Genomic DNA, 17,829 nt, shown 5'->3' with positions numbered 1-17,829 from the left:
GTCTTCGTTATCAGACCAGACTTTCAATCCTTCAGCCGATCCCTCATGGCTCGATCTCCATTGCACCGTCACTCTCGAGATTGAGGTCGAGGACACGAGCATACTGGATGGTCAGTCGTTGGAGTTCCCTGAATTTGCCTGAACGATTGTTAGCATGGCTACCTCATGAAGAGTGAATCAGTGAATCAACTTACCGAGAATCATGACAACGCCCTTCAGGAGCTCCTTGCGATCCCAGCCACATATCTCGTCCTCCTGGCTGAACCAACCCCGGCCGCCCTCGCTTGGCTTCTCGTCCTTGTCTCTTAAGATACCGCCGAGCAGGCTGTTAAGGAGCTCTTCAACCTTGCCTCGATGACCCTCGGCACCAAGACGCTTCGCATACATGAACAAGTAGAGCCGGAACTCGTCCCTTGCATCCAGGTGTAGAGCGGCGGCAATGCGGTTTTCAAGATGAGCAATACTCACCGTTGATTCAAAGCCCTCAAAGCCGTCTTTTGTCAACAACATTTTGACGATGCGCTGCAAGGTGTAGGCGCGACCCTTGAGAAGGAACTCATTCGTTGTGTGCCTTTCGAGGTAGGGAATGATACCGGCGGAAACGTTGGCTGTACTGTCGTCCTTGGGCTTCGCGGGCGTGACGGGTCCAACGGCAGTCGACTGCAGAGCGCCAATCGATGAGTCGTTACTGTTCCAGTACTGGGAGCCAACAGCCCACCAGGCTTCGCTTACCCGCTGCCATGTGAACATGTCCCGGGTGTAGCAGTAGCCGTCTCCGTTGGTCAGCGTCACCACAATGTGGCCAGCCGAGTTCAGTTGAGCTGATGTGATGCCGGGACCTGGTGTTGTTGTATTGAGGTTGAGCGACGTTGTCGCGAGTTCGAGGACGGGGCCTAGTGATACTGGGGGATGCAGGGCTGCTTGCCTTTGTAGGTCCCAGACGTGGCACAAACCAACAGCATTGATGCAAAGCAAATAATTATTGCGGCATTCGAGGATGACTGGTTGGGATTCCATGATGATCGGGTTCATCAAGCGTCGTCCAGCGGGTGTCCAGGTGTAGATACTGCCATCTTCGCATGCCACTGCCCAGAAATTCTTGTTGCCAGTGACAAGGATGACTGCTCTCGGCAGGTAGTCCTGCCAAAGAAGCGTCCCACGCTTGGTAGCAGAAATGAATGAGGGGTCCCTGATTTGAGCAGGGTTTCGGGCTTCAAGGATGATGTTTTCGGGCACCTTGGAGGCGTCATCTGTGCTGCTTTCCGGGAGCAAGACCCCTCGTTCGAGGGGCCTCACAATCTGAGATCTGACTTTGGGTACAGCCAGCCGAATTTGCGCAAAGGCAATCGATGGATTCAACACCGCAGGCCTAAGATACTCGGGTGTGGGTACAACGCCGTAAGCAGCCGGCACGACCGAAGCTGGCTCGACGCCATCGACGCCGTTCAGTACCACTGGCGTTGGCCCCGTTGCCTGCCGCTTTGATGCGGGATCCTCTTCGTCCTCGCCCTCGATGACTGGGGTCTTGCGCTTATTTCCGAGCAGCATGGCAGCAACGCCACCTTTGGGAAGACCCTCGAATGGTCTTTCGAGGTCCAAGATGGTCTGGGGTGTATCGTTCTGTGCAGCCTTCGATGTCGATGTTGAGCCCACTAGCTGGGTTTGAGGGAGAGACGATTGGCCGGTGCCGGATGAGGATACAAGGAGAGGCGCAACACGTTTCCTACCGTCCTTGCCAACCGTCACCCGGGACTTGAGCTCCTTGACCCTCTCCCCCGACTTATCGCCATTCTCTTCTGCAGGCTTTTCCCTCTCTTTCTCTGGCTCGACGTTGCCGTTGGTGGGCCTCGGCGTTGATGTGCCCGTGGCTGTCCCATTGCCAACCGGTTTGGTTCCGTTAGTCGCAGGCGTTGCCCCTTTGGAGGAACCCGGGTCACCCATCAAGGCGCCCATCCTTGACTCTGCAGCTCGAGACTCGCCAGCTTTACTTTGATTCTCCAGGTTCAGACCTTCTATGTCCTCTGCGATACCCATGCCTTTCCTTGACGCGCCGTACTTCTGAAGAGCCTTGTCATTTTCGCCAGCGTCCGCAACCCAACCAAGCTCCCCGTGATCGAATGATATTCCGAGAAGTGTGCCGTCCAAGCTGGCGGCGAAAATGGTAGTTCCGTCGGGTGACCAAGCCAAGTCAGAAATGGATTTGCTGGCTACATCCTGAAGAATGACTACAGGTCGTGAGGTGTTCGTATTCCAGATACTCAGGGTCTTGTCTTGGCCTGCTGAGGCTATAACAGTGACCAAGGCATTGTTGTCTGGTTGCTCCGCCGGATTCTCCGTATGAAACAGGCGTGGCGAGAACATGCAGACCTCGGTCGGCCCTTCGTGGCCGATTAGGTTGATCTCACTGTCCCATCGTGTTCGTTCAATTATCGCGACTGAGCTGACAGGACCATTGACGGCGTTTGGAGCGGCAATGTGGTTCCCATCAGGAGACCAGGAGCATCGCCGAAAGTAAGTAGTCAACGGTGAACTCTTAAAGGGCCCGCTGATTGTTTGCTCCAACACAAAGTTGTTAACCATATCATGTTGCGTCGCATTCGGTGCAGGTGGCGTAAAACGGAAGATTTTAATTGTTCGATCGTCGCTGGCGGTCGCAAAGAACTTGTTTGCAGGATCGAACGTGATGCCTTTTACGTGACTTGAGTGGACGGTTATGGTCTTGAGCTTCTCGAAGCTGTGGCCCGACCAGACCACAATCTTGGAGTCCAAGCCAACCGACACCAGTATGGAGGAATCGTAGGACCAGGCAAGGTCCTGGACATCGTTCTCGTGTCCGACGAGTCGCTTGTACGTCTTCCAATTCTCGACCGGTGGGGGTTCGGCGCCAAGTCCTGTAATATTGCATTAGCATCCGTCACGTCGAGGGCATAGCGCATTGGGTTTCGGCAGGAGCGCATTACCAAAAGAAGCGACCGGAGGGTTCTTGTCAAGATGGTAGACGCAAATAAGCTTGTCATCGGCACCTGATGCGAGATATCGACCATTTGGAGAGAAGCGAACAGAGTGGATGGTGCCGAGGTGATGGCTCATGTGGCAGAGCTGTCTCGGCTTGCCTTCTGCGTCACCATTCGCATCGCCATAGATGGCCTCGGTTGACCACACTCTGACATGGCCATCGCCTCCAGCGGTCGCAAGTCGTTTCCCATCGGAGGATACGTGACAGCTGTACACCTCGAAGTCCTTCTGCTCGCCGGAATGGCTCAGCCACGTAGGCTTAATGACGCGCATCGCGAATGGCTCCCAGTGTCATTTAGACCAGGTCCACGGTCGCGAAGGAGGGTCTGTACGAGAATGCGACGTCGATCGGGGTGTTGCTGAACTTCTCGTCGATGAGTAAGGCGTTGCGATTGATGCGCCACGATGTGGTTGGTGATAGTGAAGCTGGGGGAACTTAAAGCTGAATACGCAAAAAACGGCGACAAGCCAAACAGGTGGGCACAAATTGGGGTTGATTGAATCCCAAGAAAACGCGTTCTGCGGAGCCCGGACGCCCTGGAATTCGCGTCCAAAGCTCCTGCTGCTGCGTACGCTAAATGAGCGGCCAATTGACACCAAAACTGCAAAGGTACGTCCCGTCTTGAGCTGCTGCACAGACCACCTTCGCGGTCTCACATAGACTCGGGACGGATTAATGACCCTCCTCAATCTACGTACCACTACTCACACCATGCATGGAGTACCTTACCTACCTTAGTACCTAAGGTAGGTAATTACCTTACGAACCAAGAAGGAGCGGAGGGTGCAAGATGAGGTAATCGCCTTCCTTCCGTTCAAGTCCCCGGAGCCGGACAATCTTGGTGGAGCATCTTGGCGGCGTTATCGCGGAGCGGAGTCGGCTCGCAATTCCTCCTCGAGGATCCACATTTCCGTGATAATTAGCCCAAAATCGGTCTGTCTGTTCATCCATCTTTATCTTCATGTCTTTACCTTGGGAATCTAGTCAGCGAACCATGCCACGGCAGGATCATAACAAATCAAGCTGACAAAATCTGCCCGAATCCCCTTATACAGCGGTAACGTTATCCATCAGTCATGGCTGAAATACTCCGTTTAGAAACGACTTAGCCTCAAATCTTTCGGATTTCTATAAAGATTAACGAATTGGTATTTTCCCTCATGTGCTTTCCAATACATACTTGTACCACGCTGACCTTCTTGCATAATCAAAAAGCCACGCCGCAATCCAACATGAGTTCGCACGAGAAGAAGATCTTGGTCGTCCTGGGCGCTACCGGAAATCAGGGTGGCTCTGTAGTTCGAGCATTTCTGAACGACACAACCTTGTCGAACTATTGGCACGTACGAGGTGTAACTCGAAATCCATCCTCTGAGTCCGCGGTCAAATTATCAAAGCTTAGAGCGGAAATGGTCTCTGCCTCCCTCGGCTCCGTCTCGGAGCTCAAGTCAGCGTTCGAAGACGCAACGGCGATCTTTGCAGTGACAGACTTCTGGAGTGCGATCAAGACCGAAGAGGTCAAACACAGGGTCCAAAGCGAAGAAATTGACCTCGCTATTGCTACTCGGGATCTAGAGGAGACTTGGGGCAGAAATATTGCAATAGCGGCAGCCGAAATACCGACTCTAGAGCGCTTCGTCTTTAGCAGTCTCCCACCTGTCTCCCAACTCAGTCAAGGAAAGCTGAAGCACGTTCACCACTTTGACGGCAAAGCCAACGTTCTCCAATATATTCGACAAGAACATCCCACACTCTGGGCCAAGACTTCACAGATTTTGGTTGGATTCTACAACTCCAATATTTTACCCGACTCGTATTTCGGACCCAAATTCAATCCAGTGACAGGAAAAGTCGAGTTCGAGGGGCCCGTGAGTGACGACAATCTTATACCATTCATCGATGCTTCGTCCAGCACCGGACATTTTGTCAGGGCTCTGGTTCTTGATGCGCCAGCGGGTACAATCCTGGCGGCTTACGACGAGATGAAGTCGCTCGGAGAGTGCGTCGAGTTTCTACGTAGGGAAACGGGTCGGGACTTTGTTTTTGTGCAAAGAAATGTCGAAGAGATGGCGGCCGAATCGCCGCTAGGTCGTGAGGCTCCTGAGAGCTGGGTCTGGCTCGCAGAATATGGTCTCTTTGGAGAGAAAGTTGAAGAATGGAAACAGCTCCTGACATTACCCGGAGGTCTAGAAAATAGGATTGGAACGGTCAAAGTCGACGAATGGCTTTCAGCACAGGACTGGAGCAAGGCCTTTCAATCGGCTTAGTGTAGTTATGCAGTCGCAACACCTTTATTGTTACGAAACGCAGGATAAGCTAGCCGGCAGTTTTCCTCCTCATTTCCAAACGATTGATCAGTGTTTCGTTCGAACCATTGCTATATGAACATGCTACGGCATTTCCATGGAACTGACCCCTTGTTTTGCTACTTGCGGCAGATGTCTTTGGACTTTGGCTTATCTGATATCCATGGTTTTCATGAATCTTATTATCTCGACACTGTCGGCTCCGTCTATAGTCCTTGGTCCGTGTCGAACCCATGCCTTCGCGATAACATGTTGAAAGATAGTATACACCGGCCGACGCCGACGAAAAAACTCGTGATATCGCAACTCGCTGGCAACCAATTCTTAAGCGAAGCATCCGACGTTTAGATGTCTTGCCTGATTGAGCATCAACGCCGATGCGGGCACAACAACCCGTGGCCGCACTGCATCACATGCAAGCCTGACAACATGGAAAGCCAAGAACCCAAGGAGAAGGTGCAAGCACGTCCGGGCGTCTCCGACAACAGCTAAAGACTACATACAATCAGGCAGAGAGATATGCCTCGAATCAGATTGTCCGGCATCGGGTGAGCGGCACTTGATCCCTGTTTTCAAGGGGCACATATCCCCCACTGAAGCTTGATTAAGGTTAAGCAAGTTCGCTTGGAAACCGGTTGCGAGAAATGAAGATGGAGCTTCGACAGCTAGGAAACTTCTAACTTTGTTGATATGGTGCAATCAATTTGGCTCGCGGCCGGATTATTTACTGGCTTGTGCTCTATTAAATACCTAAAGTAGACTACAAGCTCCCACCCGGAGCTGCTGTATTTGATGAGTACAAACGGGAAGTACAGTCACGGGAAACCACACTGGAATCGCGAGGGAGAAGATTGATGACTTCTCCACCCACTGAATGATTACCTACGCTGATCTCCCGGCGATGGGACGAACGCGCCACGGCTGAGCTGTAACCCCATGGAGAAGGTAGCTAACGAGGCAACCTGTAAGCTTCGCAGCAGGCGCTTAAGCTGAAAGGCGGCTTTGCTTTTGCCTCTCCCCCAGACAGGTTGCAGCCCACCGGAGCGCAGACAAACCCCCGTGGCAGAATGATAGGGACAGCCCGAACGTTTCAAAACCCACTTCGAGGTTAAGCCTATTTTGACAGCTGGTTAAGAGAATGGTGGATCGGAGCTGGCCGCCAGGGGGGGGAAATAGGCAAAGGCGGGAAACCACAGGGAATCAGGGACTGAGAAGGACGCAACTCAAGACTCAAATGCGGGGATTTCCAACGCCGTGTGGGACGGGAGACACGGGAAAGACTTCCTCACCCGGCTTAGGAACGCTTTTTGTCTTCTTGATGACATTACACAGTTGGTGCTTGGCCCGGGATTGGGGTCGCAATGCCGTCGGTAGATGCGCCTGACTAGCGCACGACATCCATGTCCGCAACACCACTCAAAGGGTGCCATGAAAGCACTGGGCACAACTTGACTTGTTAGTTCTCGACGTGTCAACAAGCGCGTAAGTCTTAGCAGAAGGAACACTACGGTTACACTAACGAAGCTGAGTGGGAACCTCTCAAGGCTTGAGTTGAACCAAGGCGGACCGGACAGGTTTCCCATGTGTTATGGCCTCTTTTATTTTCCAGCCAACCACGTCGGCGTTCCTGGCCATGCGCGATAAGATCCCTAAAAACACCTTCCGCATTAAGGACCGGGGATCGACAAGTGGACACAGCGGAGTCGTGGACGCGCTGACACCGCTACCCTGGGAGACTTGGGACTTTGTGCTTTCGCTTGGCTGTTGCTTGCCGTACTGTAGCATCACACTGGAGTCGGGGTCCTCACAATAATTGGAAAGTCAGTTTGGCCTTCTAGTTTACAGACAACTTCCGTGTATAAAGATGATGAGGGTTCCCGCGATCATTCAGACTGAAGAGAAGCTCCTCAGGCCCAGTCATCCAGTCTTCGTCTCCCAGCCCACAACCTTCCCCTTCCCAACAACACCAACCACAACCGCCAAGATGCAGTTCTCCGTTGTCCTTGTCTCCCTCTTCGCCCTGGCCGTCTCCGCCGCCCCCGCCGAGATCCAGAAGCGCTCCACCACCTGCGGCAGCACCACCTACACCACCGCCCAGGTCAACGCCGCCTCCAACGCCGCCTGCACCCACGTCAAGGCCGGCACCGTCGCCGGCAGCTCCACCTACCCCCACCGCTACAACAACTACGAGGGCTTCGACTTTGACGTCACCGGCCCGTGGTACGAGTTCCCTATCAAGACCAGCGGCGTCTACACCGGAGGTGAGTTATTCCCCAATCGTCATGTGCGACATGCATCTTTGCGTGGTGCAAGCGTCGCTCGAGTGGTACTGCACTCCTTCAGAAATTCAGTTTACTGACTCTCCATCCAGGCTCCCCCGGTGCCGACCGTGTCGTCATCAATGCTTCTTGCGGCCAGGCTGGCCAGATCACCCACACTGGCGCCAGCGGCAACAACTTCGTCGGCTGCTCCGGTACCTCCTAAATGCTGGATTGAAGGACTTTGTTGGAATTGAAGGGGAGGTTATTATGAAAAGGTCAAAGGGCCTGCTTATGGGTTATGAAAATTCACTTCTGCACATATTAAGCCTGTCGAATATACATATCTGTCAAAATACTATGGCTGCGATGCTTGGGCATTTTATTTCATCGTGACGTGTTTCGCAAGTTATAATGACAACACTATGACACAAATACTAACCTAAGGTACATGTAGGCATATAGCCAGGTTCTCCCGAATGGCTTACAGCGGCTTGTGGAATACCTATTGAATATAGGACTACTAGGTATTATTGTAGAATCTGCTTCATTCCTGTCTCCTTGAGTGATTTTTGGCGCAAATCAGCACTTTTATGCAGTTCTGAAGACATGTACACTTTACCCGTGCGGGCATTTTCATAGTAAAGGTACGGACAATGGCCACATCCGCTCCGCCGGTTGCCGTCAACCACTCACAGCAGTCTCGGCCCCGGAGCGCGGGCCGCTCCGCTGCGTCCCGACACGGTAGTAAGCGTGGTGGGTGTGCCGTCCGCGGCTCGGCCGTCTTGAGGATTCCTCAGCTTAGCTTTGCGGCACATCTGTAAGGAGAATTGGGGTTTAAGGTGACGGATGCTTGGAATGCCTGTCTCCCTCAATCGTGATCGTTGTAATCTCAACACGTTTCCGGCACACTGAACATCATTTCCGAGTGTCTCATATTGACGTCATTAGCAAAAACAAGCTACTCAGGCTAGGGCGAGGAGTGTTCCTCAACAAGGTTGTCTTTGATTTCCCAGAGCAGACACAAGTTTCAAAGGACCTCTCCAATGCGGGGTGGATCATCAGTGTGTCAAGTGCTGGTTACTACCGTTGCCGAAAGACCGGTGCTCATATCCGAATGCTTACGGCAAGGCTCGCTGCTATGATTCAGACGCGCTTCGAACTAACTTCGAAAATGTGTAAATTTCAGATCCCCGCATAGGTATTGTTTGAGATTATGAATGGGGTTTTTAGCATGTGAAAGACTGCCCGTATGCCTCCAGCCTGACACAGTTGGCCTTTCTTGTTATCGAAAAGTTGTGTATGGTTTTCTAGCCTTCAAGGTAGCCGTATTTCGCGAATTTCAGTCGTGCGGTAATGGATTCTCTCAGCTACCTGAATATAAATCTTACCTTGAAAGTAATTGAGACGATGAAATATCAGATAATCCCGGAAAAATTCCCATCGTATGAGAATTTCCAAGGGAGGCCGAAGGCCAACAGATGGTGGGGTATGCCATTCCGGAGATCCCAACCCCATTTGTCTGAGATAGAGGGAGAGCCATGGTAGATCATTGCTGGCGTGTGCAGTAGAATATCCAATACAGCCTAGACGGCGGCATAAACACTTCCGAAGCTTGTTTCAAATCAAAAAGCTGTGCAAATCAGATTTTGGGAGATGGCAGACGACTTATAAACCAGTGGCAGGGGAACATCCACTAAACATCTTGGCCTGTCCGTATCATCTCACTCACTTCTCTGGAGAGAAACTCTGCCCTTAACCATGGCATCAGCTACTAGTGATGGTCAGCCGTTCATCTACCAGACCCAGCTGCCTGAATCACAATCACAAGCACAGTCCAACTTTGCAGACTGCGCCCACAGGACAGAAAAAACCACTAATACCAAGCGTATCATTGTCTGCTGTGACGGAACATGGAACAACTCGTCGGTCTCCCAAGTACCTCACCGCTTTTCTGTCGCTGATTCTGATACTCCATAGTAACAAGAGGGGAGGCATTCCTACTAACGTGGCCCGCCTGTCGTCTGCCATTGCCCGCAAGTGCTGCACGGGCATGCCGCAGGTCGTCTACTACCACCGAGGAGCCGGGACTGAGGAATCTAAAGTTGCCCAGACTCTTGGTGGAGTTTTTGGGAAGGGCATCGTTCAGGTCAGTCTCCCTTTGCAATGTCTGTCGTGGGGTGACGGCTATCGCTAACCTTTCAATGCCGTCGCTCAGGACATCGCTGATGTTTACCGCTTCGTGTGCGATAACTATAACCCAGGAGATGAGATTTTCATTGTCGGATTCTCCCGCGGAGCCTTTACCGCGCGATCGGTCTCCGGATTGATTTGCAATCTTGGGCTTCTGAACCGCGTCGGCCTATCACAATTTGGGGCAATCTTCCACGACTACCAGACCTTCCCCAATTGGAAGTACCCGGGGAGCTTTGACAAAGACGAGCATTTGGTAGGCTTTACGCTTACCAATTTCATGCGCCGTAAGAAACAAAAAGCTTCTGAGAGCGACAAGGTCGAGGAACGTGAGAGTGCTGCTCTAGAAGACGAGTTGAACGAGGATAAAAGAGAATTCTTCGAGAAAATGACCACATATCGTGAAAACAGGAAGGGCTATGGACCAATGGATCTCCGCAAGATGGCTAAGGAATACAGAAACAGACTTGAAAAGGTAATAAGAAAGCTGTCACCTTGGTCTGGGAATCAATTCACTGACCGTTGTTTTCACCAGCACGGCATGGTTCTTACCAAGTGGGAGACTCAATTCCGAGATGGCCAATTGGGCCTCTTCCCGGTCCCTACGGACGTCAATGTTAGAGCAGTTGGTTAGTCTTCAAATCCTAAACCCCGCAAAGAAAGAGAAACCCAGTCTGATTGTCCTTAACTCAGCTGTATGGGATACTGTTGGAAGTCTAGGTTGGCCAAAAATGCCCTGGGAGAAGCTCCGCATAGGCCGCAGCGCTGAGGAGGTGAGTTTAAGCTTTCTTTAGTCGCCAAAAATACTCGATCAATTCCTTTCCTGAAAAACACGACTGACACAATCAGCTTCGATTTGCAAGCCTCGACGTCAATCCCAAAGTGGACTATGCCTTCCATGCTCTCGCACTGGACGAATGGCGGACCGCATTCAAACCGACATTGTGGGGCAAGGACAATAACACACACACGCAGCTTCGACAGGTATGGTTTCCCGGCAGCCACAGCAACGTCGGAGGAGGCTTCGAAGACCAACAAATCGCCACTATTGCACTTGCCTGTAAGAACTCCCGTCTGCGAATGACTGAAAAAATACCATCGCGGATGTCAGCTAACAGCATAAAATAGGGATGGCGGACCAGCTTACCTCTGTCGGTGTTGAGTTCAGCACGCCTGAGATGAAGCGGCTTTTCTACACCCTCGCCCCTGGTGTCGAACCTCGACCATGGGCAATGGGAAAAATTTCCAATCCCGGGAAGGCCACTTCGATCCCTGACGAAGCATACAACGCCATTTGGTACCCGTGGCAAAAGTTGAAGGGAGATAACACTGTCTTGGGCACACGTACTCCGGGCTTATACAAGACCGACGATGGGAAAAATAGGCTCGTGAATCCTAACCAGCTCATTCATCCCTCTGTACGCATCCGATATCTCTACGACGGCAAAGGTCTCGATGACGTTGGCGTGTGGGAATGCGCAGCCTTGATGAAAAATGGGTTTAGACTCGAGAAGAGTACAGAGCCACTTAAGATCGTCGACCCATACCCCAAGACTCCTATTGCATCCTCATACGAAACGCTCACGGGCACCGTATCATCCGTCCACGGCGGCCATACTATGGACCTCGAATCCCACAAGGGACACACACTTGTTGTCCATCAGGTGCCGTTCGAAGCTGACCTCTGCCTTCTGGAACAAGCCGAGAATCACTGGATTTGGACCCGGGATAACGCAAAAGAGGGTGCGCGAGTTTTACACGAGGAGCGCATCGGAATTTGGGAACGTCTCTTCATCGATATCAATCACAAGCTGGTGTTACGCCAAAAGCATGAGGAATTGAAGAGGGCCGAGATCAAAGCTAAGCAGCCTGAAGAGAAGCAGACCTGGGGACAATGGTTCAAGGAAAAGGCAGAGACAGCCAAGGGAGCTGCTGGAAAGGCGCTCAATAACACCGTCGTCGGGAGATTCCTTGGGCCATCCGCCAGGCTCAAGCCTTTGGACTACCCCAAACATTTTGGATACCATGACTTCGTTTCTTGGCAGCGAGGTGATGTCAGGAAGACGCGGCTGCAAAATCCTTGGGAGAAGAGTAACAAGGCTAGAGCATACCAAGCTGACAGCAAGTGATGAACGTAGATTAGCTACTCTGAGCTTGGAGTTGGGGAAATATTAGTCTACCGATGAGAAGCTCTTTCCATCGCACACTGATAGCCTGGAAATCGACCGCCATATCAATGAGTGTTGCCCTTCTATTCAAATTCTGTAATTGACATAGTGGGATCTGACCTCTGAACCGATCTTGCAATTTCTACGACGTCCCCATCCGCCTGATTGAAGGAAATTAACCAGGAAGTCCGATTGAGCCATCTCGCGTTGCAAGACCTGACTTCATGTTCTCTTCGCATAGCTCACACGACAAGGAAAGAAGCGACTCGGATTGGCTGCTCCCCCGCGACTCACCAAATACACAGGATCCCCATGATACTTCTCTGTTTGCCCGGTCTCTTCATACGCAGGTTTGAAATCAAATTCTCTCGCAGTCAGAGCACACACCATCTTGATCTCAGCCAAAGCCATCTCTTGCCCTATGCAACTCCTGGGTCCTCTCTCGAAGGGACGCCAACCATTGGCAGGAGGTTGCAGAGGGTCATCTCTTTCCTTCACCAACCAACGGTCTGGGAGGAACTCGCTTGAGCGAAACCAGTACCGTGGGTTATGATGGATTGCGTAGTGGCTGACATAGACATTGCATCTTTCCGTTGGAAGTGACCTCAGAGCTGCTAGAGGTTTCTCCCTCGTATCAGTCTCTGAAGTATCAGAGAAGGCCTGAATGAAGACATTGAAATCTCGATTGCCCAGTCTCTGAGTTGCTCCGGGAGGGTAAATGCGCAAGGACTCTTTGATGACGGCAGTCGTGTACGGGAGCTGATTAAGCAGCTTCGGCTGAGAGGCTATTAGGCCCGCTGTTGCCTTCAAGTCGGAGCCAAAGACATTGTCGTGCTCAACCCGAACGCGTGCCAGTACTTCTGGGTGCTGCGACAGGAGGTTGGTCATGAAAACGATCGATGACCCGGTTGTGTCATAACCTGCAAGCATCATAAACTTAATCTGTGACCGAATAACATCGGGAAGTATTCGCAGGTGGCCTTGGTCTTGTGGTGCATTGGCGGCATCCAGTATCGAGATCGAGTTTGTTTGTCTGCTCTCGGCAGCTTCTGAGTTCTCCTTTAGTACTTTCTTGATGTACGAATCCATCCGCCAAGTATTGTAGCATTGTACAAAGGGCCTGATGAAGTTAATGTCCCTTAGTAGCGAAGTGCCGCGATAATGCAGCCAGCTGAGCTGCGAAGCCATCGCGGCGGCAAAAAGGTTGTAGCCTGCCTGACAATGCATATCATGGCCCATGATAGCCTTGCTTGAAAAGTCCATGGTAAGGTCGAGAGCCATCGGACTCAGAGAAACCAACTCGTTCTTGTTTACACATCGGCGTAGACGATCACAGAAGACCCCAGCTATCTCAACCAAACTGGGCACCAGTCCGGCGATATTCGCGACTCGAAAGCCAGGGCTGAAGACGTTGTGCCAGAATTTCCATTCGTCTCCTTCCATAGTATCCAGATCGTAACCACCTGTGAGCGGCTTCAGGAACTCTCGCTGGCCCGGCTCTTTCGGGAGAGATTGACCTTGTGCCACCTGACGAGCCCCATCTGGTGACAGAACGACCAGCATGGGCTTAAAAAAGGGCCACTGGTCCAAATAGAAGGCCTGATCGAGATGTGGATAACGCAAGCGAATTTCATGGGCCAGTGCTGCCGACGGCATGATGTCAGGTGGTAAATCTTTCAGGATCCTTCCGATTAGTTTGAGATGGCCCCAGATCGGATCGTGAGGGGGCATTGGCAACCCTTGACGCTGAAGTGACCTGAAAAGGTTGCGGGCGTTGTACAAGGAGTAAACAAAGTAGAGAGTAGCTAGTAGACAGCCTGCCCCTAAGGTTTGCCAGGCCGGTGATAGGCTCATTTTGTTCATGATGGTTTACGTGCGGATGTGAACAAGTTGTGAATAGCTGCACAAGCGGAAGGGGCTAATCTACTGGACGGGTCAAGCGAGATGAAAAGCACGCAACCCCAACGAACATCGCTGGGTGGCTTTTTAAAGGCGCGGAGCTTCTGCGACTATGCTCAGACACTCGTGGAGCAACTGCAACTTTCAATCTATCGGGAGGGGGTAAAGTTCACCTTGTCAACCCCGCGTTGAAATCATAAAGCTTAAGCTTTCCAACATCAAGCATTGTACCGTACAGCGCCACGAGCTCGTGTTCGGTATCGTATCAAATGATCTGGTAAGAGCCCAGTCTGATTCGCTAATGGCATGCTGAATCGTTAGAAGATCAGATGAAGTACGGAGGGACCGGTGTGAGGCGGTGGTCATTGTTTCAATGTCTATTGACTTAGCACAATAACGCAGCATTGGAATGAAATAGTATGAGAATACAACTCAGCACAGGAATCACATTATGTATTCAACTACGGACAAGTCTCATGGACATGTTTGTAGTTCAAAATACTAACAGAATATTCCCATACAGTTGATCGCTTCGATCAAGAGGAACGGTCATAGTGATCGGAATGGGACTTTGGAAAGTACCAAATCGTATTTCGAATAACCTCAGTTAGCAAGCTCCCATAGTACTGAGAGCACGCATGGTCGAATGTCTATGTTGGCTTGTGGCGTTTGTTAATAAGGGCATTGACGCCATGTTCACTGCCTCGCAGTACATAAGGTAAGGAACGAATACAAGCCTTTGCACGTACAAGATATGGTGTAAATTTTGAACGATTCAAGCCAAGAAGATCCTATTCCGTTCGAGTAATATCGTGGGAAATGCCCTCTCAAGCCCCGTTCAATACTTGTTCAAGCATTTCGCGATTAATAAACGCGGAGTTTTGCCGAAATATCAAGCACGCCATTGTATGCCTGCCTTTCGCCGATATCATTGGTGTTTACGGACTTGCACTTGCACACTGATTGTAGGTACCCTAGCAAAAGAAACAATCCAACCCATGTTTCCGACATCGGTGGCTCCTAAAGAGGCGTTTGCCTTATCGAAATGGTGCACCGGAACCTTGGCTACTCATTGGTCTTCCGATAACTGGGAGGTAAACGGAGGTTCTGTGGCGTTACATATCATGACTAGTAGACGCACTCTGACTTGACTGTCGATGTCGCCATGGGACCCGCCGAAGACGACAATCAACCCGACTTCCGAGCCACAGGATCTGAACAAGGAGTCACAGACACTGGGCTTGTAGATAAGCTCACAGATTTCCGATGCGAAAAAGTAGAGAGTGCAGGTACATGCCTTACGGCACATTTAGTCTCACGTTCCATCTCTCGTCTGCATACAATGTCGCTTCCTGACGAAAAGAGTCCCAAAGATGCCTTCGTCATCGGCGAAAGCGAAAACGAAGCTCATGATGGAGTCAAAGTCCCTTATCATGTAGATACCGAGAGGTCAGTCTACGTGGACTCCAAGAGGACGTGGAGATCATTCTTCTGGTCGAGTAAGTCGCTTGAATTACCAAGTCAGAAAGAAGTGATAGAGAATCAAGTTGCTGACTTCAATTACCCATTCTAGCACTAGATGTTCCCAAAGATGAAGCACGGTTTCTGACCAAGCTCGATTTGACACTCATATCAGCATCAGCTCTCGGCGTTATGTGTCGCTATCTTGATCAAGTCAACATCACGAATGCTTTCAGTTAGTGTTTGAACCTAGTCTTATTCCTGGGCTTTTCTAAATATCGCTCTAGACAGTGGAATGAAAGAGGATCTTTCGTTGTTCGGGAAAGAACTCAACTACGCCAACGCTATTTGGAGTGCAGCATACGTGTTCGGACAGATACCGTCGAACCTACTTCTCACCCGAGTGAGTTTTGACCACTCCACTTTCGAAGAAGATTACACATATGTTGATAACATCGCAGGTCAATGCTCCTCTTTACATTGCATTTCTCGAGTTTGCCTGGACAGTCTTCACATTCGCGACTGCCGGGGTCAAAGATGTCAATCAACTTTACGTGTTCCGCTTCTTGTAAGTTGCATCATTGCCAGGCCATCGCCATTCGCATCTGTCAATAAATCACTAACCCCGCTTCAGCGTTGGTCTGTTTGAAGCAGGGCACTTTCCAGCCGTCATGTATGTATGTTCTAGTTACTACAAGCCGCACGAACTGGCGCGGCGCAACACACTGATTCAAGTATTCACTTCTGTCGGACCACTTTTCTCCGGCTTCCTGATGGCCGCTGTCTACGCTGGCTTAGACGGAAAGAGTGGTCTCACAGGCTGGCGATGGATGTATATGTAAGTGAAAAGAAATCCCTTCTTATAGCCCAGTCAATGGGGAAATCATGCTGACAGAAAGGTCAGTGTTTGCGGGTGCATATCCCTACCTTGTGCGATATGGACGGCATTTGCCATGCCACAGCTTCCTTCTCGGGCTAAAGCGAACTGGTATGCACGATATGAATCATTCCCGTAGAAGGGCAACACCGTTGCAGCACTAATATGATGATTTATTCTCTTAGGATCTTCACCGAGAAGGAAGTCGAGCTCGCCCGCGCTAGAATGCCTACCGAAGTCAAACCTTACACTGGATTGTTCAAGTGGAAGGATATCAAGCGATGGCACACGACGTGGCACGTCTACCTCTGTAAGAGATCCATGCCGCCAGCGAAAACGTTTAGTGAGAGCTGACACATGAAGTCCCGCTATTCTTTACGTTCCTTGCTCAACTAGGCCAGTCCGGAGGATCAAGTAAGTTGACACATGAATAATGTTGCTCGTCAGAGAGCAGTCACTTACTGTCGTTATGTAATCTAGTGATCTTCTGGGTCAAGAGCTACAACGTGACTGGAAAGCCGCCAAGATTTTCCGTAGCAGAGATCAACATCATCCCACTTGGAGTGAGTCTTCAGCACCTGAAGTATTACTCAACCACATCGGAGCTCACACTCCTAATAGATCAATATTATTTCCATTTTCGCCACTCTTGTCAACTCATGGGTTTCGGACAGCTTGCCTGGAGCAGCTCGATGGCCCGGTATGTTGTTCGCCAGCGTCATGGCGATCATCTTTCCCATTGCACTGGCAGCTACACCCGTGCATCCAGCGAACATTGCGACTCGATGGGCATTGTATTGTAAGCCTCTCAATCTAGTTCGCCGCACAACTTACCACAATTTGCTTACTTGTTCCCTTCAAAAGACCTCACCGCACTTTCAAGCACATGCGCCGGTATCACATGGACATGGGTGAACGAGACAAACCGGCACGACCCCGAAAAGCGGGCATATGTGTCTGCAATGGTTTGTCTTACTATTTTCAACTTGTATCTATTACTTGCATGTAAATCCGAGCTGACGTCAAATGTCACTATCAGATGAACGCGTTCGCCTACATTTTCACGGCGTGGGTGCCCATCTTCACTTTCCCTGCCAACCTTCAGCCTTTCATCGTGACTGGCAACTACATTACAGCTGGATTCGGAGCAGCTGCCGCAGTGACGGTACTCGTCATCCGACACTTCTACAACCGAGATCTGAAGACACAAAGCGAGCTCAAATTCTGAAAGCCTGTCAGCTTCAGAAGTTCAGAGCTGTAGAGGCATCTTCTGGTCAAGAAGCTTGCGTTGATGCTCATGGGACTCCTTTACATGTAATTCAACCAGGTGGTGTGCGTACTAAAGGGCAACAATGGATGCCTCTCTGGAATAAAGTAGTCTGTTTCAGCGATTCCATTATTAACACCGTAATGCTTACCACATCTGATCATTGTTTCTCCTGAATGATGGGTATTCATTACCAGTCTTTACGAATCTGTTGTAAAGTAGTTCCAGGCCCAAGACCTGGATACCGCAGATGTCGCGTTCCAGAAATGTGACCGTGATTGGCGCGCGTACTCTCATCTTGTTCAGAATCTCAGCACCAACATCAAACATGATAAAGGCCAGCCAATGATTTTTGGCCAACATCAAGCGAACCCAATCATGGTT

At 50.7% G+C, this 17,829-nt stretch overlaps 6 protein-coding genes across 6 annotated transcripts; 4 read left to right on the top strand and 2 right to left on the bottom strand.

Moving 5' to 3' along the window:
• Positions 1–43: 43 nt before the first annotated feature.
• Positions 44–3,288, bottom strand: CTAM01_07374 (WD domain-containing protein; the record flags this gene model as incomplete). Its single annotated transcript, XM_060523397.1, has 3 exons — positions 44–138; positions 195–2,891; positions 2,961–3,288. 3 exons carry the CDS (start codon positions 3,286–3,288, stop codon positions 44–46), a joined length of 3,120 nt encoding a protein of 1,039 aa, XP_060382135.1.
• Positions 3,289–4,248: 960 nt separating this feature from the next.
• On the top strand, positions 4,249–5,283 carry CTAM01_07373 (NmrA-like family protein; the record flags this gene model as incomplete). The annotated part of the gene is made up of 1 exon (XM_060523396.1): positions 4,249–5,283. One exon carries the CDS (start codon positions 4,249–4,251, stop codon positions 5,281–5,283), a length of 1,035 nt encoding a protein of 344 aa, XP_060382134.1.
• A 1,903-nt stretch (positions 5,284–7,186) lies between these two features.
• CTAM01_07372 (ribonuclease) lies at positions 7,187–7,806 on the top strand (the record flags this gene model as incomplete). The annotated part of the gene is made up of 2 exons (XM_060523395.1): positions 7,187–7,583; positions 7,694–7,806. The coding sequence occupies 2 exons, from the start codon at positions 7,187–7,189 to the stop codon at positions 7,804–7,806; spliced, it is 510 nt and encodes a 169-aa protein (XP_060382133.1).
• Positions 7,807–9,341: 1,535 nt separating this feature from the next.
• CTAM01_07371 (uncharacterized protein) lies at positions 9,342–11,902 on the top strand (the record flags this gene model as incomplete). Its single annotated transcript, XM_060523394.1, has 7 exons — positions 9,342–9,505; positions 9,561–9,729; positions 9,799–10,248; positions 10,309–10,402; positions 10,467–10,546; positions 10,623–10,833; positions 10,902–11,902. The coding sequence occupies 7 exons, from the start codon at positions 9,342–9,344 to the stop codon at positions 11,900–11,902; spliced, it is 2,169 nt and encodes a 722-aa protein (XP_060382132.1).
• Positions 11,903–12,163: 261 nt separating this feature from the next.
• CTAM01_07370 (AflN protein) lies at positions 12,164–13,672 on the bottom strand (the record flags this gene model as incomplete). The annotated part of the gene is made up of 1 exon (XM_060523393.1): positions 12,164–13,672. The coding sequence occupies one exon, from the start codon at positions 13,670–13,672 to the stop codon at positions 12,164–12,166; it is 1,509 nt and encodes a 502-aa protein (XP_060382131.1).
• Positions 13,673–15,005: 1,333 nt separating this feature from the next.
• CTAM01_07369 (major facilitator superfamily transporter) lies at positions 15,006–17,406 on the top strand (the record flags this gene model as incomplete). Its single annotated transcript, XM_060523392.1, has 12 exons — positions 15,006–15,339; positions 15,414–15,536; positions 15,589–15,704; positions 15,763–15,869; positions 15,936–16,139; positions 16,197–16,289; positions 16,364–16,488; positions 16,542–16,592; positions 16,659–16,741; positions 16,800–16,977; positions 17,043–17,143; positions 17,218–17,406. 12 exons carry the CDS (start codon positions 15,006–15,008, stop codon positions 17,404–17,406), a joined length of 1,704 nt encoding a protein of 567 aa, XP_060382130.1.
• Positions 17,407–17,829: the final 423 nt, after the last annotated feature.

This window comes from Colletotrichum tamarilloi, assembly GCF_030869305.1.
Source record: "Colletotrichum tamarilloi strain Tom-12 chromosome Unknown Scaffold_22.1, whole genome shotgun sequence".
Classification (NCBI taxonomy): domain Eukaryota; kingdom Fungi; phylum Ascomycota; class Sordariomycetes; order Glomerellales; family Glomerellaceae; genus Colletotrichum; species Colletotrichum tamarilloi.
Note: the sequence above shows the minus strand (reverse complement) of the source record. Positions and strands in the feature narration are given on the sequence as shown.